The 26,307-nt window shown below is 35.2% G+C and overlaps 1 protein-coding gene across 1 annotated transcript in view; it reads right to left on the minus strand.

The window, feature by feature from the left end:
• Positions 1 to 18,600, minus strand: part of hs2st1b (heparan sulfate 2-O-sulfotransferase 1b) — an 89,140-nt gene extending 70,540 nt beyond the window's left edge. Inside the window, exon 1 of the mRNA XM_051111954.1 lies at positions 18,182 to 18,600. Within this exon, the coding sequence (XP_050967911.1) occupies positions 18,182 to 18,305 (124 nt within the window). The 5' untranslated portion in view covers positions 18,306 to 18,600. The remainder of the gene's footprint in view (positions 1 to 18,181) is intronic.
• Positions 18,601 to 26,307: the final 7,707 nt, after the last annotated feature.

Genomic DNA, 26,307 nt, shown 5'->3' on the forward strand with positions numbered 1-26,307 from the left:
TTTCCATCTTCTCCCCTCCTTGCTGAACGGGATCGATTTCAAAAGTTAAAGTAAAACCGGAAAAACAGCGCGCATAGAGCGAGCGTCAGCAACTGCACGCAATTACAGATTGCATGCTTCCCACTCCAAACAACCCTCCCGCTCACCGTGATTTGTGCCTTTGTGTTTATACCAGCATCCTCGCGGCAAGTTTCTAAAGAGCCCCAGAAGCGTCTCTCTGCACTTTATCGCTAAAGTTAGGCACCTAGTCTGTTTTTGACGGATAATAATAATAATCGTCTTGCTATCGTCAAAGGCATCAGCAACAGGCGATATCTCTGACTATCGACGCCACACGATACTATCGTCTGTCGGCACAGCCTTACTACATATATGACAGAATTACGATGCAATTCATGCATTTGACTTATATTTGTGTTTGTCTGTATCATTATTTCTAATCAATTGCTATATTTCACACATTGGTGGTCCAGTAGTCAATCCTGATTGACAAGTGTCACCTTACCCATGTGTGTAATTTTAGCAAAAAATTGAAATATAGATTAAAGTTATTCATAGGGCAGAGTTTAAGATGAAGAGCATGAGGCTCTAACTTTGATCTCAGCAGGTAGAGATGAAGCCGTCCACATAAGCTGGAGGAGACGAAAGTCACATCAAAGTCACAAGTCTCATCATCAGGTTTCTCTAATGCAATCCTTCAGAATATGAGACTTTCACAGTTACTATAGATAGATCAAAAAAGAAAAAAGAAAATACTGTCAAAAAGCCATCAATAGTTTTACTTGGATTACACAAACACTTGAGAAGAGTGAAGATAGTGGCCAGACTTTTCGTTTTGTGCCAAGGCGGCATTCAGGTGTGAGATTCTGATGAATAATTTATGACAATCCTTCTGCCATAATGATTCAGCACAACAACTTTCGCCCTCTCCCCGCTGAGTGTAGAAGTTACAGCGAGCAGCACCAGGCAAAGTGAGAAATTCTTCACAGACTGACTCTGGCAAAGTGTTTATTTTATCTATAAGATCTATGTTCAGTCTTTATCTTTGAGATCATCTCTCTCACCACCAGATCAATACCTTCACACCATGCAACGCCGCCTCTCACAACAGACAGCTGTTATGCAGTGGCTGTCGTATCGGCTTTTCTGTGGGACTGCGAATATGATATGTTTGTTAAAACGGCTGAGCTTCATATTCAAGTCCTGTTAGTGTTCAAAAGTGAGAAGTCTGAATTGAGCACCACTATCATCACAAATGTGGCTTCTTTTTGCAATGCATTGCAACTTGCACTGTTCACCGCTGACAAAGAGGGGTGCGAATTGTAATTGTAACGTAACAATGCAAAAAAAAAACTATATAACTCAGTAATGTTAGCTAATCAAAATAGAAAGGCTTAACAACTTTAAAAAGGGAGAAGAGGCTCGTGTATTATTGAACACCTGTTCATATCAACACAAATGTTCGGCACAAAAATTTGATGCGACTTTCACATGCGTCAAAAAAAAAAAAAAAAAAGAAGAAAATGGAAATATAGAAGTATTTCTTCAGAAAAGCAGAAATACTTCAGTTATGTTTCTGTTTCTGACACCCTTTTTTGTCATTCAGAAGTCAAAAAGCGGTTCAGATTTTTGTATTCATTATGTTTAATTAGCAAAAAAAAAAAAAACACCAAATACAATGATACAGAGACAAAAGAGCCTCTTCTGGATTCTTAACACAATAGTCTGTTCATAAGTGTCAACCGTTCGCAGTTTTATACTGTATAATAGCAGCGGTTCTGGACATGTAACCAAAAGAACTTATCTTACTGGTTAGCCAGTTTTCTTCACAGGTCAATTGAGGAAAAAAAAATAGAATGTCCATTGTATTGATAGCATGCAAATGTTTGTGTTGGTCTGGACAGATGCAATAAAAGGAGTAGTTCACTTCCAGAACAAAAATGTACAGATACTGTACTTACAACTTCTTGTCATCCAAGATTCTTTCTTCAGTCATAAAGAAATTACGTTTTTTGAGGAAAACATTTCAGGATTTCACTCCATATACACTGTAAAAAATAAAAAACACAATTTGTTGAGTCAACTTAAAATTTGTTACCCCTCTGCCTTAAAATTTTAAGCTCAGTCAACTAAAATAAGTTTAGTCAACTTGAAATGTTAAGCTGTACTAAGTAACAACTTAGATATTTGTGTTTGCTAAACTTAACAGATGGGTAAGTAACCCAGCTGCCTTAATATTTTAAGTTGATTCAACTCAAGTATCTAAGTTGTCACTTAGTATAATTTAACATTTCAAATTTGAATAAACTTTTTTTTTTTTGAGTTGACTGAACTTCATTTTAAGGCAGCCAGGTTACAAATTATTTTAAGTTGACTCAACAAATTGTTTTTTTACAGTGTAGTGGACATCTATGAGTTTGAACTTCCAAAATGCAGTTTAAATGTAGCTTCAAATACGATCCCAGCCAACCAAGAAGGGTTTTATCTAGTGAAACGATCGGTTATATTCTAAAAGAATAAATTACAATTTACATACTTTTTAACCTTAAACGCTCATCTTGTCTAGGTCTGCGTGAAGTTGGAAGAGAAAATGAGATGGGAGTTTTTCAACATACCATAACTGTCTTGAACTGGAAAAAAACGAGCGCAGAGCTAGACAAAACAAGCGTTTGAGGTTAAAAAGTATATCAATTGTAAATTTTTTTAGAAAATAACTCATCGTTTCGCCAAATAAGACCCTTATTCCTCCAGCCTTTTCAGTGTGATTACAGTCTGAAGTTGCTGGAATCCTGGAATGTTTTCCTCTAAAACCTTAATTTCTTCTCGACTGAAGAAAAACAGACATGAACATCTTTGATGACATGGGGGTGAGTAAATTATCAGGATTTTTTTTTTTTATTTAGGAAGTGAACTAATACTTTCCTGTTCAAATTAAAGGGATCATATCATGAGAAATCAAATTTACATCATCGCATTATAGACCCACTGGCATTTAGCCGCTTAACAGCTGACACTTGTCTACACTGAACGGGAGCATCACATCTTGTCCAAAGCAAATAAAACCCATTATATTCGCTTTGACACATCCAGTACAAACAGCTCGTTTTTGTCTCTATACAGATTTTTAGAAGGACCCCAGTGTCAGGAACAAGCGGATAATTTGTTTTTAATAGCGTCTCAGATCTGGGAATTATGTTTGTTCAGAGCATCTGACTACAGACTGTTTCGTAAATGAGGCACAGCGTATTGGAGAGTTTGCAAAGAAAATTTAGTTGAAAGATGGAGCAACCAACTGTTTTGGATTGGACAGCAACAATAAGCAAATTTCATAATGCTTCGTCTGTAAATGACACTTTTATATGGATATGTTTTCAAAACACAATGCAACAGCGAGAGCCGGTAACTTTTTTTTGTTGTTATTGTTTTGTTTTTTTGGAATAAATTTAATAAAACTCCATGAAATGTTTACCAAGACGAATTTGTTGTGGACTGAACAGCCCTTATAAATACAAATTCATCCATCGCTTTACAAGTTATGAGGCAATTTAAGTTTAATTTATACGAAAAATTAGACTCTCAAAAACGATTTGCAAAAATGCACAATTTGCTCAAAACAACAAAATCATGACTTCCTGGAAAATTGGAACAAAATGAAAATGGAAGGTGTAGCCACTGGTGAAGCAACTGTGGCTCTTTTATTAATGTAATAAATTACTTGTGGTTTAGAGCATGCAAACAAAACGCTCTGATGAACTTCATTTTTGCTAGCGATCAGCAGCAGATGCCTTCTGTCTGGAAGCAAAAGCTTTCTGGAAGGTAACAATCAATCATCTGAGTAAATTATTCAGGTCACATGATTCTTTGATGTGCTTCACAGTTTTTGCACAAAAAAAAAAAAAAAAAAAAAAAAAAAAAACACAAATAATTACGCAAATTGTTTACAAGCTGGTGGAAAGACCAGCTTGGTAATACCTTATGCTTATGATATAATATACCTTATATATTTATGATAACTTTTATTTGCATCTTGGTCTTTTCACTGAACATTTATATAATATAGCCAAAAAATACTGGCATTATAATAGGTGGATCGAAATGATGAAAAAAAATGCTTCAAGAATGATCTTTTTGGTCAAGATTTTCTCAGAAACCAAATTGAATTAAACCTACAAATTATCCAAGACATTTAAAATCCAAACTGTCAATTTTCCTATTCAGCCCATGTCATGTTACTAACTTGACAATGCTGGGCCTAAAAACCACCATCCTGAAGCAAATCCAAATGAGAGGTTTAGCGTTGCTACTCAAAACCTCCAATTGTCCATTACTACTAGTGTATGGTCCACTTGCTCTCCCCCAACAACAGAAGTGTGATCAGTGGACCGTGTGAGGCTGCAGACGTGAGAGGCCGGCTGGAGTGGAGGCTGGGGTGATGTGTGGGTAGTGATGGAGAAGTGGATGCTTGCAAGAACATACTCACACATTAGAAAAGCCTCTGGCATGGGGCACCAGGACGGCTGAGCGAGATGAGAATGGAAATGAATGATCTCAGACGTGCGCTATTCTTGGGTCAGCACTGCTGCTATTAATATTCAGCTATTCTCATTTAGCGATATTAAGGATAATTAATTTCAGCCCTGAAAGAGACTCAGAATTTCTTTATGGGAGCCACTGATAAGTGGACTGCAGCTGCGAAAAGGTTTAAAAGATTGTATTAATGAAATTGTGTGCGGCAGGAAAACATACGCAGTGCAAGAATGAAACAATCTTTAGGTTGCAGGTGAAACCCCTGGTGTTGTGGAGCAGTGGTCTGGTGTGCATGATACTACATCCAGGCAGGCTGGATTATTTGTCACTTGATTAATCTAAAAGCAACACTTCTAGGAAAAGATTAATAGAGAAACACAGAAGGAGGGACAATTAAACAGAGAAATACAAAAACACAAAGGGACTGAATATACTCAGTCCAAGTCATTAGGAAAATAGTACTTGAATAATACAATGAATACAAATACAAAATAGGGCATGAGAAATACATACATTTCTATACATTTACAAGCACAAGGTTGTAAAAAGTCCGTCATAATCTATTACCCATCATTTTAATTTTATTAAATTATATTTTATTATAATAACACATTTAACTGCTTTTATTTTTGTTCACATTTTCATTTTTAGTTATGAACCTACAGGACGAAATTGGCTTAAGTGTTTATTTTTAATATATTTTATTAATAAATCGCAAGCGGTGCATTACTTTTATTAGGAAACAAAGTCTCAGATTTCAAATTCTGTCCATTTCATTAGGAAAATCAAGCAATAAATACCGCTTTGGCGCTCTTTAATGTGCCGTGATAGATTCAAGGTTTTCAAATAGTTGTATCTCAGACAAATATTGTCCTATGCTAACAAACCAAGCTTATTTATTCAGCTTTTAGACGATGTATAAATCTTATTTTCAAAAAAAAAATATATATATATATATATATATATATACACACACACACTACCGCTCAAAAGTTTGGGGTCAGTACATTTTTATTGTTTTTTTTTTTTTTTTTTTTTTTTTTTTTTTTTAAGAAATTAATACTTTTATTCACCAAGGATGTATTAAGTTAATAATTAAAAGTTTATTAAAAGTTAATAATAAATAATTTACATTGTTATAAAATATTTATATTTTGAATAAACACTGTGATTTTTAAACTTGTTATTCAAAAGATAAGATGAAAAAAAAAAAAAAAAAAAAAAAAAAAAAAATCACAGGTTCCAAAAAATATTTGGCAGCACAACTGTTGATATTATCCAACATTGATCATTCTAATAATAAATCTGCATATTAGAATGATTTCTGAAGGATCATGTGACACTTAAGACTGGAGTAACAGCTGATAAAAATTCAGCTTTTCATCACAGGAATAAATTCTATTTTAAAGTATGTTAAAATAAAAACTATTATTTTATATTGTAAAAACATTTTGCAATATTACTGTTTTTTTTTTTCTATATTTTAATCAAATAAATGCAGCCTTGATGAGCATAAGAGACTTCTTTAAAGACTATTACAACTCTTACTGACCCCAAACTTTTGAACGGTAGTGTGTGTATATATATATATATATATGTGTGTGTGTGTGTGTGTGTGTGTGTACTGGGTATATTTATTATGTATATAGAAAGACACATATAGCATATACATGTATATTACATGTAAATATTTTTATTGATATAATTAATATTATATACAAGTATATATTTTTACTGATATTATTAATATTATTTATAAATACATTTAATATGTAAAAATAACATTTTTCTTAAATATATCCATGAATGTGTGTGTATTTATATACATATTAAATATACACAGTACAGACACATATTATGTAAACAAAAACTTTTATTTTGAATGCGATTAATCACAATTAATTGTTGCACAGCACTACTTCCAATTTTTCCCCAACTGTTTTACATTCACTTAAGATGTAACTAAGTGGGTTTACATGAACACTCATCAGAAAATTTTACATTTTTGTGTGTATTTGTCAGTTTAAGGGTGACAAGATGCAAAAAAAAAAAAAATTACTGAACGCAGTACTTGTACGCTGTCTGAGAGGCGCTTTTTTTGTGCGCTCACAAAACAGACCAAGTTGAGTTCTCTTTCGCATCATCACACTTTTTGTAATTTATCATGTGTCTGCTCAGTTGGATCTTGGCAAAATGAATAACAACATTACTGAAAGCTTAAATAAAGCAGACTATTGTCTCTTATGTATTGAGTTACAGATGATCATTTGGATCTCATTACATTTAATCAAAGGAATTTTTCAACATGGATTCCATTTAACCACACAATTGCATACTTTCAGATGATAAAATGTCAGTCAACAGAGTGGAGATTCATATCATCAATCACACTGTGAAACTTAAAGGGATAGTTCACCCAAAAATGAAAATTCTGTCATAACCCTCATGTCGTTCCAAACCTGTAAGACCTTCGTTCGTCTTTGAAATACAAATGAAGAGATTTTTGATGAAATCCAAGAGCTTCCTTACCCTGCATAGACAGCAACACAACTACCATGTTCAAGGCCAACAAAAGTAGTAAGGACACTGAAAATAGTCCATGTGACATTAGTGGTTCAACCATAATTTTATAAAGCAATAAGAATACTCAGAAAGCTCTCGGATTTCTTAAAAAATATCTTAATTTGTGTTCCAAAGATGAACGAAGGTCTTACGCGTTTGGAACGACATGAGGGTGAGCAATTAATGACAGAATTTTCATTTCTTGGTGAACTAACCATTTAAGCATGACTTCACTATTAAAAAAAATTATTTGCTTCACTAATAATATTTTTGTACCATAGTTGTAAAGCAATTTGGAGAACCATAAAAATACTATGGTAGACTTTGGCCAACCTGTAGAAACTGGTACTACCAACACTAAGAAAAATTTGACAGCAAGTCTGCTCTGAAAACTGTCACAGATGTGACAGCTCAGCTGAATATAATGAGAGCCATTAAACTTCTGAAGAGCATAGTGCAAACACATTGTGACTGTAGGTAGTTTACAGTTGCCAAGCAACTTCACAGTTTGATGCATTATTAAAGAACTCAACACATTTCGGTTTTACCCCAAGTTTAAAACACTGTTGTGCTCAAACATGAAAAATCAGGTACACTGGAAGAATGATACCCATTCCACAAAATGGTATGCTCCTTTGCAATGGCCCAGACAAGTTTTTCCTCAGAGCTGCAGTCTTTGTGATAAGGCTGAGGGGAAGTCTCTGTGGAACAATAGACTAGAGTTCACAGTAAAATGAGAGGCAGCTGTCAATCATCCAATCCCTTTTTCCCTCTCTAGCCTCAGTAAACACAGCTTTGCCAAGGAGACCCGCAGGTTGAGCAGGGAATCCACTACAGAACAAGAGGCATTCCGTTCTTCGGATAAAGGGGAGGAGCAGAGAGGGAAGTGAGTTGGAAAATCTATTCAGCCGTTCCCACACTGGGCTCTATGGGTTTCCTGCTTTCAGATTTGGTCTCTGAGTGGCTACAACCCACTTCTTTCAAAAGGGATTTCTATTCAGAAGGAGGAGGGGGTTGTGGCAGCCACATCTTAGGAGACAGCAACATACAAAAAATTGGAAAGTGACCTTTAATTCTACACGTTACATCCATGCCAAAAATGCAAAAATTAATATTCATTCTAAGCGATCTACTCTTCCAAGGTCTCAGAAGACACTGAAGATGTTTTAATGTATTCCTGTGACCACTGCTCTATAAACAGAGGACACTGAAAGGGTTATAGTTTACCCAAAAATTCAATTACTCGCCCTCAATGTTATTCTAAACCCATAAGACTTTCATTCATCTTTGAAATACAAATGAAGATATTTTTAATTAAACCTGAGAGATTTCCCTCCACTGAAAGTCAGATTAAACAAAACTTTGATGCTTCAAAAAGTACCAAAAAAGACACTGGTTCATGTGGAAGCTGTTCAAAAACCACCAATGCAAATACACCATCCACCAATTCATTTTTTAGCAGATAAAAACTGATAACACAATAAAAGACTGCAGTGCAACAAAGTGCTAGAACTAAGTACTCTTTGCAAGAATCTGGTTTAATTTCTACTAGGGCTGGGCGATATGGCAAAAAAATCTTGATTTTTTCAGAATGTTTGACCGGAAGTTTTTTTTTTGGTTTTTTTTTTTTTATTTACTATTTTTAACTAGTCAACCTTAAAATGTAACTACAACATGATTCAAGTAACTTTTTCTTTATTAACCCTCTAGTTAAAGAAAATTATATTCCAAATGCACCACACAAAGTTGTCAACATGATGTAAATGTTAAACAAATCACTTGTTCTTACACATATTACATGTTCAGAAATAATACAATAATGCAATACATAAAAAAAAAATAATAATAATCTCAAAAGTCAAGGTAATTCAAATTTAAAATGACTTATAACACCAGTAGACTGTTGTTAACTACAAATGTTTAGTAAAAACAATGAACAGCAGCTTTCAGCCTGTCACCCTGATGCAAACATGAAATATCAGGCATACAGTAGCAGTTCTTCACAATTTTTTATGTATTTATTTATTTTTATCCGATTGCGCTGCTTTTCCACTGTTTATTCTATGTAAACATGGACATGTTTGACTATTGCACATGCGTCTCTTGCAGAGTCTCATGCATGAGATGGTATTCTAAAATGCAGTGCTCAAGTTAAATGAAGTTTACTTCCACCTTCTTGCATGTTTTTCCTATAGAGACAGAGCGACACGCATCATAATCTGAAAACCACGCCCACCCTTGGAAGCTGCCTCCTTGTCACATATATGTGACCCTGGACCACAAAACCAGTCTTAAGTCCCTGGGGTGTATTTGTAGCAATAGCCAAAAATTCATTGTATGGGTCAAAATTATTGATTTTTCTTTTATGGCAAAAATCATTAGGAAATTAAGTAAAGATCATGTTCCATGAAGATATTTTGTAAAATTCCTACTGTAAATATATGAAAACTTAATTTTTGATTAGTAGTATATATTGTTAAGAACTTTATTTGGGCAACTTTAAAGGCAGTTTTCTCAGTATTTTGATTTTTTTGCATCCTCAGATTCCAGATTTCCAAATAGTTTTATCTCGACCAAATATTGTCCTATCCTAACTAACCATGCATCAACGGAAAGCTTATTTATTCAGCTTTTAGATGATGTATAAATCTCAATTTTGAAAAAATTGACCCTTATGACTGGTTTTGTGATCCAGGGTCACATATTATAACAAAAACAGAACAATGTTGAAAAGCTGCTATGTGACAAGGTGCACAGTAAACAAAAAAAAAAAAAAAAAAATCAGACCTACATTTTTATCAGCTGCCGACCCAAAAAATGAGCGTTTAAGGACACAAATAGTTGTGAATGTCAGGGTATTTTATGTTGAGCCATTCAATTGGATCATTTCTCCAGCAAAAGGAAGGTAAGGAAAAGGAGCACTGACATACACCAATAAAATTTCGTTTCTCAATACATCTCCTCCTCTCAGGTTTACATAGGATGGTGAAATAATTCTTTGACATGGTTAAAAATAATGATTGTTTCCTGATGCGATTAAGTTTCCCTCCAGTGGGCGTAGTTCTCAGCGTAATATCAAATGTTGGCTGGTATTAAAATTCTATACTATTGAGTCTAAATAAATTCAAAATAAAACACTAAAAGTACAATTCAGCCATTTTAAACCAATTTGTTGCCAATATAGTTCATTCTGTTGTTTTCACACTGTATCATAGAAAATATTACTTCATGGCTGACAAATATCATCCATCATATTTGTCATGTCGGCCATAACATCAAAATAACTACTGTATTGGCCAAAACGTACAACCCTAAAAGAAAGAAAAACTAAACTTGTAGAGAAATGTGCAAAGGAAACTTTCTTCAGTGGAAAGTAGGACATAACGGAAGGCAAAAATCAATAACAAACTAAAACCCGTTCAGTCTATGTCTCTATAAAATACAAAATGTTATTCCATCATAAACACATTTTTAAGTGTGACAAGCTCTAGATCCACAAACACAGAAAAACACAGGGTGGTCTATTAACTTGCAATTTTCCCACACTGCCCAATTTCTACATAATACTCTTCGTGATAACGGTTCGTAAAGTTTTAAATATAGCTAGAACATTTATTATGACTCTGATTGCAATCATCTGAAAGAAGAAAGTCATATACACCTGGGATGGCTTGAGGGTGTGTAATTTTCTTTTCTTTAAGCAGGCCTTTAAAGATCTTCTTCCTTTGCAATCACACAGCTAAATAAAAACATTTAGAGATATTCATAATTCAAATAAGATTTCATTCAAAAAAAAAAATATTTAGGCCATGTCAAATCCACTCTTTTAAAGCAGCACTTCAGCTTTTTTGTTTGGGTCAAGTGGGTCATTTGCCAATATGTTGACTGTAGAGACAAACTGCAACCCGACTGGGGAATAAATTTAGAAACTAATGTGACAAAGAGACGTACACCCTCTCACTGGCAGGATCACGGATTCATTATAAGTGATATCAGGTTCAGGTAGGCACTTACAGAAACGTAATTGCTTGTGTGCAGGTGAACAAAGTGCAGGTAACTTCTCGACCAATTTAGCAGTTCCCATGGCAATGGAGTGCCAGCGGGTTGCAGGATAATCTCTGGGAAATGGAGTTGACCCCTGTATGTATTATATTTCTTGGAAGATGCCTGTAAGCAGTAAGTGAAAAGCTGTATATAACAGATTTCCTGTGGTAGAAAACACACAAACCTTGCATCGAGATTGCTGTATAGAGATCCTGCCATGGTGGGTAATTGGACATCATGAAAAGAGAAATGAAACACTTAAGTACCCTAAAGCCCTGTGAAAAACTATCAAAAAGAACAGCCAACAAATCGGTCTATTTACACCAAGAGCAAAAATGAACGTGAAATGTGAACTGTAAAATCAAGCAACTCATTATATTAATATATTCTAACATTTTACAGATAACTGCATCATAACAGACTACATAATTTAACTTTTAAATAAGAAGCAATTGCAACTGTTGCATCACTTCCCATAAAACCACACAGAATAACACCTCTTGAATCCAAAGACATTGCAACTGTTTGTACACAAGACAGAAAAGCAAGCTAGACGAAAAAAAAATTGCACTGTCATCACTTAGACCTGTTCTGCATCTAGTCAGACAACACAGGGGCCATTTTCAATTCTCCGAGCATGACATGAATACTAGGAAAACAGCTGAGAGGTGCTGCCGTGATGACAAACAGAATAAATCACTCCATTTAAAAGTCATCAGAGCGAGGTCTCCAATTTAGAGAGCTCTGCTATCAGCCACTCACCCCTAGGCACATGGACAGCAAGTCTGTCCACTTCAGTCCTGAAAGTGATTCCAGTAGCTGACATGGGAATGAATCACCTGCTAACAAGGACATCCAATCTTTATGCCTGTTAAAAGTTAACTACCAACACTGCAGAAAGAGACATTTTGATAAAATGCCAGTTGTGATAAGTGAAAAGCACTTTCTTTCAGCAATACAACATTCTATAAGTAAAGTGGCTTGATAAAAGGAACGAAAGAAAATATTCTTAAGGTCAAGTGAGCATATTTTGCACAACTATCACCATCACCAAACATAACTGCGAAAGTAAGGAAAAAGAACTAATTCTGAAATTGCACATTATAGCTGTGCATTAATTAAAGGGATAGTTAGAAAATAAAATAGGAAAAGTAATTGAATAACAGATGATGCAAATTGAGGTTATAGTTAATTTATCTATTAAAACACATTAGATCCCCCTAAAAAAAATTTTTTTTAAAAAGTGCGCAACTTTGCAACATTGGTAAGTTAGCTAACTTTTCCCAAATTCTGTTATTTTTCCTTTTAAATTTCTGGATTACATTTTTTCAGTTTTTTCTTTTAATGGTTACATTAAAAAATATATGGCAACACTTTATTTTAAGGTGTTATTCTCACTATTAACTAGTTGCTTATTAGCATACATATTACTAACATATTGGCTGTTTACTAGTATCTATAAACCACATATTATTCCTCTATTCCGCATGACCATACTTTAAAATCCCTTAAACCATCCCATACTTAATCGTAAAAACTACCTTACTAACTATTAATATGCAGCAAATTAGGAGTTTGCTGGGGGGAAAAGTCATAGTTAATAGTGACTGTTCCCTATTCTGATGTGTTACCAAAAATAGTAATCAAAAAGCATGTCTAATTAATTGACATTGTGAAACAGAAATAATTTAACAGCAGTTTATTAAAAGATAAACAAATATTTTAATTAAGGCCCCAGGAAATACATTTATTTATCTTAAATTCAGGTTTATTTTTTATCAAATTCTGTGAATGTGTTTTCCATTATTTTTTTGGGATTCCATTTTAAAGTTTTATTAAATTTGGCATGTCTAATTAATTTATAATGGTTAATTAGATTTTATAAATATTTGTTGTTTCTTTCTCTTTTTTTTCCAGAAATACTTTGTTGTGCATTTACAATTTTCTGATAAATAAGTTCTGGTACATATTTTTTTCTGATAAATATTCCTTAAATATTTTTTAATAATATTTTATTAGTAGTAGCAGCACTATTATTACATTCATTAATATTTCTGTCAAGTAAAACCAAACTTTTTATTTTGACGGGTTAGTGAAGACCTGTAGGTTTTTGTTTTTATATGGTATGACAATATTTTCTCTCAAATTAAACTCTCATTAACTAAAAAATGCTCATCATGCAAGATTCATATTTAAATAGTATTTCCGTGGCTTTATAAATCACAGATACTAGTCCATATCACATTTTGATTCAAGTGTACTGACCTACTTTTAATTTATTCATCAGGGACATAAATAAACAGTGCTTTACTCAGGAAATACAGCTTTTATTAAAATGCATTCTTAAAGTACCAGTACTAGCAAAATGCTAAATCGTACCATTTTTAAAAGCAGGGGATCGCAATTTTAGTACCAGTATATTGTGCAAAACTAGACACTTCCCGTGTCAGCTGAACCACTAATGAGACATGGACTATTTTAACAATGTCCTCACTGCCTTTCTGGGTCTTGAATGTTGTAGTTGCATTGCTGTCTAAGCAGGGTCGCAAAGCTCTCACATTTTATCAAAAATATCTTAATTTGTGTTCTGAAGATGAACGAAGGTCTTACAGGTTTGGAACGACATGAGGGTGAATAAATAATGACAGAATTTTCATGTTGGGATAAATGATCCCTTTAACATTTTTGAAAAAAAGTTGAAAAGAACAGCTTTCATTATAAAGTATCTTTTGCAACATATGTCTTTACTGTCAATTTAATGCAGTCTTGCTGAATAAAAGTATTCATTTCTTTCAATATCATCTACATTATACAACATGCCTGCTATTCCATGCCCCCAAATGCGTTTCTAACAATCTGGTGAACTATTTGCACAGCATCTCAAAGTGATTATGCTCCATATCATTGGCATCAAATTGATTTCAGATATTCAGTCTTTCGGCTCATTCATCTCCTTGCCGACAGGACAACATTAGGAGATTTTTTTACGACGTGCAACGTGCGCTCTTTAAAGCGGAGCTATTCTTGTCACACTGCATGCAGGCTGCTGCATATTTCTCTTTGTGAGCTGCACAGCTGGTAGTGGAATGAGAATAAACTGATGTTGTATAATCTATGGCATAAGAAAAAAACCCAATAAGAGGCCTGTTGGCAGTGGCTGAACACCAGATTTATAGCTTGACAGTGATGCTTGTAACTTAGTGGAGTGGGAGGCAAAGCTAAGGGTTTTCCATCTTCTAATGAACCATGTCATGTGAGACAACCTAATAAGCATAGTGCAGAGTCTATAAATTCAAAGCCTGCACAGGGCAAATCAGATTTCACTCCTCTGTCAGCCCAGGCATCCTAAGCCTCAACAAACGTCCATCACAGGGTTAGAACGGCACTGTGCTTTCAATTTAATTAACTCTCCACTTCATGGACTTATGATTAATATTTCCTCATCCATAATGCAAAAACTGGGCTCAATGCTAAATATGACAGCATCATTTGCACTGGTAACGGAGAGTGGCATGTTTATTCATTTATTTTAAAGGTGCCACTATATGTAAACGCTGCCTGTCATGCTATTTGCTTTCATGGTATTCCATTAGGCATATATATTTGTGCACTGTTCGTTTTCAGTGCAAATGAACGGATTATTCCATTACAAATGCAATATTCAGATGTTTCTGAATGTTACAACCCTTTGGGATTATTTATTAGAAATATATAACATATAGTGTCTATCTATCCATCCATCTATCTATCATTTCAAATAAATAAATACATTTTTTTTACTTAACTTACATTTAATATAACATTGAAATATTCACAACCTCGGTCATGAACAATAAAATTGTTATGCATAGCAGCAGAAGGGAATTAGGCTTACTGAAACTGCATACGTTTGTAGGTTTGCAGCAGCTGTGTTTTTTTCCACTTTAAGAAAAGTCTATATTACATTTCCCACTCTAAATATTCAATAATTTCCACAGACCTGTAACTCGATTGCTACCCATCTTTTCAGTGTCAGACTAAATAAATGGACTCATTTCAGCAGTTCTGCTGCACGAATGTGTGGATGCACCTGGGCTGCAGACAACTGTCATGGGTCATTGGAGGATGTGTGTGAAAACACACCAGCTTCATCCAATTCCCTAGAAACACCAGCTGCGGTTACTTGGCTTACAGAAGAATTATTTTGCACCATTAGGACACAAACAGAAGATTCTGGATATTAAAATGCTCAGACAAAAACAATGTATGCAAGAAACAGTGGCGTGATACACGAATAATACACTATATAATAGAGGTCGACCAATGTATCGGTTTTGCCGATTAATCGGCACCGATAGTTGATTGGCGGAACTATCGGTTATCATCAAAAATCCATTACATAGTTTTTTCCGGGTTGGGCCCGTTGCTGGAGCGGCTCAGAAGGTCGTCATTATACAGCAAAGTCCTTATAGTCTTTGTTATACAGCATGAGAAAATCACTGACAGCACGTGCCATTTGTTTAGACACATAACACTGCATGTTGCACAGAGCGGGACGCTCCAAAGGCAGATTTAAAACATCGACAACGAAACGGTGTGTACAGTAGTGCATGTTTTCATGTCATTACTAAGCGATGAATTTGCTGACTAGATGCTGCACTAGTGGCGAACGGACAGCAGTATACTTTTGCCCGTTTGGTGATCAAATAAAGTCTTGTAGACCGCCACTTGAACTGAACGCAACGCGTCCAGTGTGTGTGATACCGGATAGCTGCGAGTTCTTCTAGACACGGCGCTGCACTTTTGCCCATTGTGTGACTAACATATTTTTATATTTTGATTAGATAACCACACATGTTCTAGAATAGAAGCAGTTAAATTGTGAACGTACACAATATCCATATGTATGCAATTTCAATACTGTGGCCTTTGTGTAGATATTTAAAGATGGCCATCTTTAGCTTGATTGTTGATGTAATGGTAACACTTTACAACACGAGTCCATTTGTAATATTAAGATAGCTGTAGAATAGAAGTATTGTTCCTTGTTAAAGTGGTTTAAATTCTGCATTTACTGTTAGATTTTTAGATTTTTTTAAATTTTAGTTGCTTTTGTTAACATTAATGAACAATGAACTAACAGTATTGATCAATATATAATTAATATTAATAATTCATTTACAAAGTATGGTTCAGCAGGCTACTTTTAAAAAAAAAAAAAAAAATAGTAGAGCACTATTTATTTTCCATTCAGTATCCATTTTAAAAACTATCGGTTGATTAATCGGTATCAGTCAGTGTTGTCCAACCTAGTTATCGGTATTGGTAAAATCCAATATCGGTCGACCTCTACTACATATTTTAAGCTTCAAAGCATGTTTTCCACTGCGTTTTCCAATAGTCAACAGTCACACTGAAAGAATGACAAATATGGGTCATCTCAGCTTCCAACCAAACACATTTGTTTTGCAAAGTTATTGCATAAGGTTGATGGAACTCTGACTGTATGGTCATGATGCAAAAGATGTAGACTCTACATTGAGCCGTTCTAAAACTCAGGATCCAGGATCAAATAGAGACAATCTTTAGCTATAACATTCATAAACCCAAGACAAGACCAGGCAAGACAAAACCTGCTGGAGCACCAACCAGAATTTAGATTTCACTTCAGTTGAAGTCTACTATTGGGCTAATAATCTCTTACCTGCCTTACACACTGAGCACAATGGTGAGTATAAATGTGTAAGCTGATTATAAACAAAAGCAGATTGGTGAGTATAATCGGATCGTGTAAGAATTTGATCAAATGTGCTAAGTACCCCTTGCTGAGTGCTTTATTTAATAGTGCATCTGTGTCAATTAAAGAACTTTGCTACAGTTTGTTGTATAGTCTGTTATATGTAAAGGAACAGTTCACCCAAAAATAAAAATTCTGTCATTACTTATCCTTATGTCATTATACATTAAGATGTCAAGCCTCAAACAGCATGCATTAAAATATATATATAAAAAAAAGGTGCAGTTAAGACTCATGTTCTGGAGTTATCTGATAATAAATATATGAGGGACAAAATGAAACTTAAATCATGATTCACTGAAAATCTAGTCATTCACCATTGGTCCACTTAAGCGTTCGAGAGAAGTGGCGACGTCCAAACAAATCACTGACACAAACGTTTCTAAACAACAAGACTGTAGGGTGGCCCAATCCACAAAAAAAAAATGAATAAAAAAATTTATAATAATAATTATATATATATATATATATATATATATATAGTGTTCATAAGCAATCAACATCTTTTATATCAATACGTTTTATGCATTTTAATTACTTCATTAAAAACGCTTCTTTGGATTGTAGGGTTTTTTTTCCCTTATTAAAGTACATAGCCTTGTACTTTAGTCTTTTTTAATCAAATTTTAAATACTTTTTTTGCTTCAAATCAGGGTTTATAATATTGTGACTCACCTCGTAGCTATTTGGTTTGGTTCATGGTATATAACTCTTTATCAAAGACTTTTTTTTTAAATGCCTATGGGAAAAACGAATGAGAAAAACACTTTCTGAACCAAGGACGCTTAAAAAGTGAGTGGACACTGTTGCACTCGCTTCAGAAAACATAAAGAATATCACATGAGAAATATGAAGTACTTTTTATTACACATCTTCAATTCCTATTCACTGTCACTGCACAGCAACAGCCTTCCTTAAAATCTCTCCTTGTCATGTTTCACAGAAAATACATTAAAGTCTGGAACGACATGATGAGAACTACTGAATCGAATTTTCATTAGTGGATGAACTATTACTGAAAATAAGTTGATTGTGCAATACAAATTGTCTTAATGCACTCTCCTTCCTAATGTCTTGTGTGCTGGTTGTAAAGAAGACAACAGCAGCAGACTGTCTCAGACCCTAATGAGCTGCCTGCCTAAACAGAATTTCCATACATTATAGACACGTTCCTATCGATTATATTAAGAATCGAACACGCATGATGTGCAACAAGGCTTTCTAGGGTTGACAGTCAGCTCAGTGATGTTTAAGACACAACCGCAGTCTTACCCAGCTTTGCCCGAGACTCTTCCAGCTTCTGAATCTGGTTCTCAATAAACAGCATCGCCACTCCAAACGCCATAACAGCAAGCAGCTGGAACTTGGGTGGCATCATGATCCTCAGGAGCCCCATCAAAGTATCGGATGATTATCTACATGTCATGCCGTAAAACGTGAATGAGAAGCTTGGATCAATCCGTTACTGGAGCAGTAATATCGACTCCGGACAGATGATCTCGATTATGCGCAGAGAACACAGTAAAGTTAAGGATGTAACCGAATACATCAGTGCAAGCAAGAGCGTCTCAGACGCTCATCTGTTTGGAAAAGGCGGTACTCTGTTAAAACCCGGGACGCTTGACTCTCGGTCTTAGTTGTTGCACATCAGTCCTGCTCCGATCATCCACTGCTCTCCTGCGTCACTCAACACAGGGATTTTATTCCTCCGCGGACTGAAATGAAGCGAGCGGAACGGGACGGCGCTTAAAGCGCCATCTATCGGGTTGGAGATGGAGAAGAGCGCGGTCTTTCACATTGCTTGGCTCAGTGAAATACTTCACTTGTGAATATTAAAGGGGATAATTCACCAAAAATGAAAATTCTGTCATTAATTACTCATCCTCGTGTCGTTCCAAACCCGTAAGATTCGTCCTCAAAACACAAATTAAATCCGAAAGCTCTCTGACCCTCAGAACATCAACCAAATAGCCCTTGTGACATCAGTGGTTCAACCGTAATTTTCTAAAGCTACGCCAATACTTTTTGTGTGCAAAAAAACTAAAATAACTTTATTCAACAATTCTTCTCCTCCATCCCTTTTTGGAAAGTACCACGATGCATGCACGTGCTGTGATATGCATGTAAACAACACATTGGAGGAAAGCATGCGTATACATCATATTCTCCAAAATGGCGCTAGGGTAATGTAGAGGAGAAGAATTGTTGAATAAAGTTGTTACTTTAGTTTTTAAAATTACAGTTTAACCACTGATGTCACATGGACTATTTTGTTGATGTTCTTGGTACCTTTCTGGGCCTTAAATATATGTCATTTGTTTTGCTGTCTATGCAGGGTCAGAAAGCTCTCGGATTTCTTCAAAAATATCTTAATTTGCATTCTGAAGACGAACGAAGGTCTTACAGGTTTGGAATGACATGAGGATGAGTAATTAATGACAGAATTTTCCTTTTTAGGTGAGCTATCCCTTTCATAAGCATGCATTACTGGATCTGCTTGGGATTGCCATACGCACACCTAACCTTATTAATATCCATGGGTACATACTGAGCCAAAGTCTTATTGTAAAAATAATGCATTAAGTACTTTTTATTTATTTATTTATTATTTTTTTCTATGTATTCTTTGTTTTATAATGTGCGAAAGTATTTAACGTAAATATATACATTTTCAGTTAGTCTTCATTCTTGCAAAGTTAATGTCTTGTTAACTTTTTTCTCATAAAAGGATCAATAATCTAGTAATTTGGCTTTTTATATTAAGTGGCAAAGCCAAAGGTGTAAAGTTTTGTGCATTTAATCATTATTTTGTGCTATTTCAAGCTTTTGAGGCTTATTAATGATTTATCATTCTTGTGAGACTCATTGGAGGTTTATATAGACTGCTGTTCAAAAGTTTGTGATCAGTAAGATTTTTAATGTTTTTTTATAAGATTCTTCTACTCATTAAGGCTGCATTTATTTGATCAAAATAAAGATTAAGTGTAATATTGTGAATATTGTTATGATGTAAAATAAAATGTTGCTAATGTAATATACGCCTACATTCTTGTGATTAAAGCTGCATTTTCAGCATCATTAGTCCAGTATTTAGTGTCACATGATCCTTTAAAATATGCTAATATATTATCAGTGCTGGAAACAATTGTGCTGCTTAATTATTATTATTATTTACTGTATTGTATTGTATTGATTGATTGATTGATTGAACATGTGATACTTTTTTGAGGATTATTTGATGAATAAAAAGTTTAAAAAGACAGCATTTATTTAAAATAGAAATTGTTTCTAACAATATACCGTTGTAAAGTTTTGGGTCAGTAAATTTTGTTCTTTTTTTTTTTGAAAGAAATTAATACTTTTAATACCTTCAGCAAGGATGTGTTAAATTGATAAAAAGTGATAGCGAAGACTTGTTAGTCTTGTTAGAAAAGATTTATATTTTGAATAAATGCTGTTATTTTTAACTTTTTAATACTTTTTAAGAATCCTGAAAAAGTATCACAGGTTCCAAAAAAATGTTGCCAACATAGATAATTCTAATAATAAATCAGCATATTAGAATGCTATCTAAAGGATCATGTGACACTTAACATTGGAGTAAATAAAGGAATAAATTATATTTTCAAGTATATTAAAATAGAAACCATTATTTTAAACCGTAATAACATTTCAGTTTTTTTCTGTATTTGTGATCAAATAAATAAAGCCTTGATGAGCATAAGAGACTTTTTTTAAAAACCATTAGAAGTCCTATTGACACTAAAGTTTTGAACAGCAGTGCATTTATAAATATAAAACAAAATAAAAAATAAAATAAAATAAAAAAAATTTTTTGTATTGGGGGGGTCCGGGGGGGCTGGTGGAATTGGGGGGCAAAACCAGTCAGTATCTGGTGTGACCACCATTTGCCTCACGCAGTGCAACACATCTCCTTCGCATAGAGTTGATCAAGTTGTTGATTGTGGCCTGTGGAATGTTGGTCCACTCCTCTGTGCAAAGTTGCTGGATATTGGCAGGAACTGGAACACGCTGTCGTATACGCTGATCCAGAGCATCCCAAACATGCTCAGTGGGTGACATGTGCAGTGAATATGCTGGCCATGCAAGAACTGGGATGTTTTCAGCTTCCAGGAATTGGGTACAGATCCTTGCAACATGGGGCCATGCATTATCATGCTGCAACATGAGGTGATGGTCGTGGATGAATGGCACAACAATGGGCCTCAGGATCTTGTCATGGTATCTCTGTGCAATCAAAATGCCATCAATAAAATGCACCTGTGTCCATTGTCCATAATATACGCCTGCCTATACCATAACCCCACTGCCACCATGGGCCACTCGATCCACAACATTGACATCAGCAAACCGCCCCCCACACAACGCAATACATGCTGTCTGTCATCTGCCCTGTCCAGTAAAACCGGGATTGATCTGTGAAGAGAAGTGCCACACGCCACTGAATGTGAGCATGTGCCCACTCAAGTCAGTTACGACGACGAACTGCAGTCAGGTCGAGACCCCGATGAGGACGACGAGCATGCAGATGAGCTTCCCTGAGACAGTTTCTGACAGTTTGTGCAGAAATGTTTTGGTCATGCAAACCGATTGTTGCAGCAGCTGTCCGGATGGCTGGTCTCAGACGATCTTGGAGGTGAAGATGCTGGATGTGGAGGTCCTGGGCTGGTGTGGTTACACATAGTCTGCGGTTGAATGTACTGCCAAATTCTCTGAAACGCCTTTGGAGACGGCTTATGGTAGAGAAATGAACATTCAATTCACAGGCAACAGCCCCGGTGGACATTCCTGCACTCAGCATGCCAATTGCACGCTCCCTCAAAACTTGCAACATTTGTGGCATTGTGCTGTGTGATAAAACTGCACATTTTAGATTGGCCTTTTATTGTGGCCAGCCTAAGGCACACCTGTGCAATAATCATGCTGTCTAATCAGCATCTTGATATGCCACACCTGTGAGGTGGATGGATTATCTCGGCAAAGGAGAAGTGCTCACTAACACAGATTTAGACAGATTTGTGAACAATATTTGAGAGAAATAGGCCTTTTGTGTACATAGAAAAAGTCTTAGATCTTGAGTTCAGCTCATGAAAAATGGGGGCAAAAACAAAATTGTTGCGTTTATAATTCTGGTCAGTGTAAGTTTAACATTTTGTAGTTTATTCAAAAGACTGCTTGTTAGTACAGTGCTGAAAAGCCAGCTTTATTTTATTTCATTTTTTAATCTAAATTTGAAAAGGTACTCTTAAACTGTATACCCTGTAAGTAGCCTACATACATCTGTTACTTTCTGCAAGTAAATTCGAACTGAAAATCAAATTGAGCGAAAACAAAACAACATTCATAGGAAATATACAGAATGAAAACTCGTTAAATACAACCCAGTAACATATTTAACTAAAAACTGTAATTATAAAACTGCATAATATGGTGCGAAGGCCGATTCTGGAGACCTCAACCAATTATTTTAAGCATCTGACTCATATTTCTGAATGTAATTGCAGAGTCCACCATGGGAATTATGTAGAAGACCAACTGTATTTTGTATCTGCTGTGTTGCCAACACACAGCACATATAGAGGCATTGAGGAAATTGCCACCGATCAAATCATCTGGATTTGGCTTCTGCTTAAAATAACTCTTCTTACTGTCTGTCACACAGCAGGTGCACAGCGATATCATCAAGTACTGTATGTATGATTCTCATCTTCCTTCGGCCATCGAAATGGTATAGTGCCATATGTTTTCACAGTATATGATGTATAGGAGGTACATATTGATGCAGCTAATAGACTCATACACCTTTATGATGTGTTTTTGAAAAACACCTACTGGTTCCATATAAAAGCTATGCTTCTCAAAAGTAACTTGCAGTTAAACAGAGTTCAGTGAATCTATTAAGTTCATTGGACCATGCTTTCATAAACTGAAGGCGCATTCAGAGCATCATTCAAGTGCTCAGCATCCTTTGTGTCTCAGATCAATGTAACATAACAAAGAGAGCCAGTATGTCTCAAACAGACCGGCCAGTAGACACAAAGAAGACGTTTGTCCCAGCTTTTCTATTGCCAGACTTTCCAATGACGCAAGCAGATGAATATAGATTTTTTATTCCATGTGGCTTCTTTTAGGGGTAAATGATCAGTCTGTGTCAAAAGAAGCACATTTTTGAGCATTACTTATTTACCGTGTGAAACTATGAAAAGCATGCAGCTCTTTGAACCTCTTTTAATCCACCACACCCCGCTGCTTCCAAAACATCAATACTGCTTTCCTCAGTGCTCAGAGCTGATAAGAACAGCTTCTGAATTACTAAGTTATTTAATATGTTTTGGCATTTTATATTCATTTTTATTTGTAGACACAAGGAAAACAAATGTGTTCTCATTTATATATTTAAAAAAGACAAGAAAAAACACACCATCCCATTCAGTTTGGTATGGCTTTATTTTAGCTGTCTGTATTACATTGTTCTTTTTCATTAAAATGTGCTTAGTGGTCCTAAAAAGGTTCACGGTTTTTCCAATCTTTTAATAACCTTTTTAACTTTCTTTTTTTCTTCTTACAGTTTAAATGAAAACCAGAGACCTTTGGCCATCATGACAGCAATGCAGACAAAATGCTGTTTTATTTGTTGCACTTCAAGTCACTGATTTATTTGTAGAAGCAATTATTATTTAACACAGATTAATATAAAAACAGGTTTGCTTTATTGTAAAAAAAATTATGGCCCAATTAATGTTTATTGTATTCTTATAATTTGGCCTTTTCATTTTCTGGTCATGTTAAATGTATACATTTTGTGGATCTTTGTGTTATCTTAGTACAGTAGTTTTTATTATTATAATTATTATTATATTTTACAATTAAAATAAACATTCAACAACATGTTAGTTATGCAGATACCTCAGGCTAGTATTTAGCAGTCTACATTAGTTGATAAATATATTAACAAAGCAACATGGATATAAAACAAGGTTTGCTTTGCACATTTTTACCAATCAGCATAGATGTTAAATGTTTTATTTGCTTTTAAACATAATTTTAGTTCATTTAAATGTCTAATTACAAAGAATTACTTCTACAGCAGTGGAGAAAAAAACTATTTAAATTTTTAGAGGTTTAATTATCTTCACAACAGAGCAATAACCAGTGAAGGGTAAAATATCCTTTCCTACAGGTAATGTCTTATAAAAGTAAATAGACAAAGCATGAACAACTCATATGAATTTGTGGATTAATTGCTTTTGATAAAGACAATACTGCACACTGAGGTGTTTTAGGCTATATTCTGTACAGCCAAAAGTCTTTCTCTGTGCAGTGGAGTCAGGCAATACAATACAATACGCAATACACATAGGTCAATACATTCTCATGAGATTAATTGTGATCCATGGCTCGCTGTTAGACTCGCTGTTAAACTGCTATGTAACTGCTATGAAATGGATTTTTGTATTATTTAAATATGTTCCTTGAGGTTTACTTATAATGTTAATATAGTTTTTTGCACACACACACAAAAAAAAAAGAAAAAAAAGTGGAACAAAAATATTATTTTCAATCCTCATTGTGACCCTTACTCTAAAACAACCTGTTTTAAAGGGGTCATCAGATGCCCATTTTCCACAAGTTGATATGATTCCTTAGGGTCTTAATGAAAAGTCTACAATATACTTTGGTTAAAAATTCTCAATGGTTGTGTAAAACAATAACCTTTTTACCTTGCCAAAATAAGCTCTGCAAAAATTATCTCATTCTGGTCGAGGCTGCTTTAAATGCAAATGAGCTCTGCTCACCCCACCCCTTTCTTCTCTCTGTGGAGGGACGTGCCTGTTTACTTTAGCCACATTTAGCCGCGTTTATCCGCTAAACTTGCTAACTAGCACATTATTAGGAAAGGCGATCGCAAAGATTCATAAAAAAACCCTTATACTCACTTCTGCTGTAAGTGAAGGTGGTTCGTGAATGATTTGCGCGAACATAGATGGATATATGTAGATCGGGAGGCGCATTCTCTTCACAAACAAACGTAATCTACTGCATCTTCAGCAACTCAGATGTCAGGAGTAAATGACGACCACTATTTTCATTATTACATCCAGCAACGCAACACCTTAATCGCTCAATTAGAGATATTATTGTCTAACTTACATCCCTGCTCCGCCATCGAAACAAAGAGGGCGGACTGTTACAGCTGTTCTGAGGTAAGCCGCTCATGTCAATCAACTATCGTGGGAGTGGCCTCTGTCGGTGTGATGCCACAATGACAGCCATCTGGGAATGGCTAGATTTGAAAAAGGGGATATTATTTTTACAGATTAACTAAAAACCACTGCATGGATTTTTATCATTATAGGGTAGATTTGTACATACACTGCCAACACACAATAATGTTCAAACAACATGTAAAAGTGAACTTAGCATCTGATGACCCCTTTAAGGGGCGGGTCCTTTAAGACTTTAGTCAGTGATCGTCCACTGTTATGATTGGCTAACACAATTGGATAGGAAAGAGTATCAATGCTCCGCCCCCTCGCTATTGCGTATGAGTGTTTTGACAACATAATCAAAATAAAACGGTCATTTCCAGACAAAGCATTATGAAACCATTTACTTACAGTTTGAAATGCAGCTGCAGTTAGATCTAGTACCACTTCATTTTTCAACAAATGTTTCTTTGTGAACTCAGGACACTGCCTGTTTTCAAAACAAAATGCTCCGGACATTTCTCTTACACAATCTGGGATGCCATTAAAAATAAACTATCCACTTGTTCCTTAAACTGGGATCCTTCTGATACATGTAGTTGTACAAAGACACAAACAAGCTGTTTAAACTAAATGCATCAAAGCACTCCATTTTACCCCATTTTTCCTGTTGACCATAGACTCAAACATGTGGACTGTGTTAGCATGTGTTAGAAAGCGAACGTGCATTTGTATACTGTATCCAGCATAGACAAGCAAATGCGGTGATTGTAATTTTTTTGTTTTTGATGTGACGCTATCCACAAGTTTCCTACGCCCCATGAGGCTTTGCGTCAAAAGTGGGAGCGTCTTCTGGTTTGTAGTAAATAAGCAGGATGTGACACTAGTTGACAGTAGTGATGGGCAAATAAAATAACTCCCCTAGAGTTAAACAGTTGAGTTGTACCGTTTTCTAATCCATTCAGCCGATCTCTGGATCTGGCGCTAGCACTTTTAGCATAGCTTAGCATAGATCATTGAATCCAATTAGACCGATAGCATCTCGCTCAAAAAATGACCAAAGAGTTTCGATAGAGGACTCTTCTGTAGTTGCATCGTGTACAAAGATGGACGAAAAATGAAAAGTTGCAATTTTCTAGGTTGATATGGCTAGGAACTATACTCTCATTT

The sequence above is a fragment of the Labeo rohita genome, chromosome 6 (genome assembly GCF_022985175.1).
Source record: "Labeo rohita strain BAU-BD-2019 chromosome 6, IGBB_LRoh.1.0, whole genome shotgun sequence".
Lineage (NCBI taxonomy): Eukaryota > Metazoa > Chordata > Actinopteri > Cypriniformes > Cyprinidae > Labeo > Labeo rohita.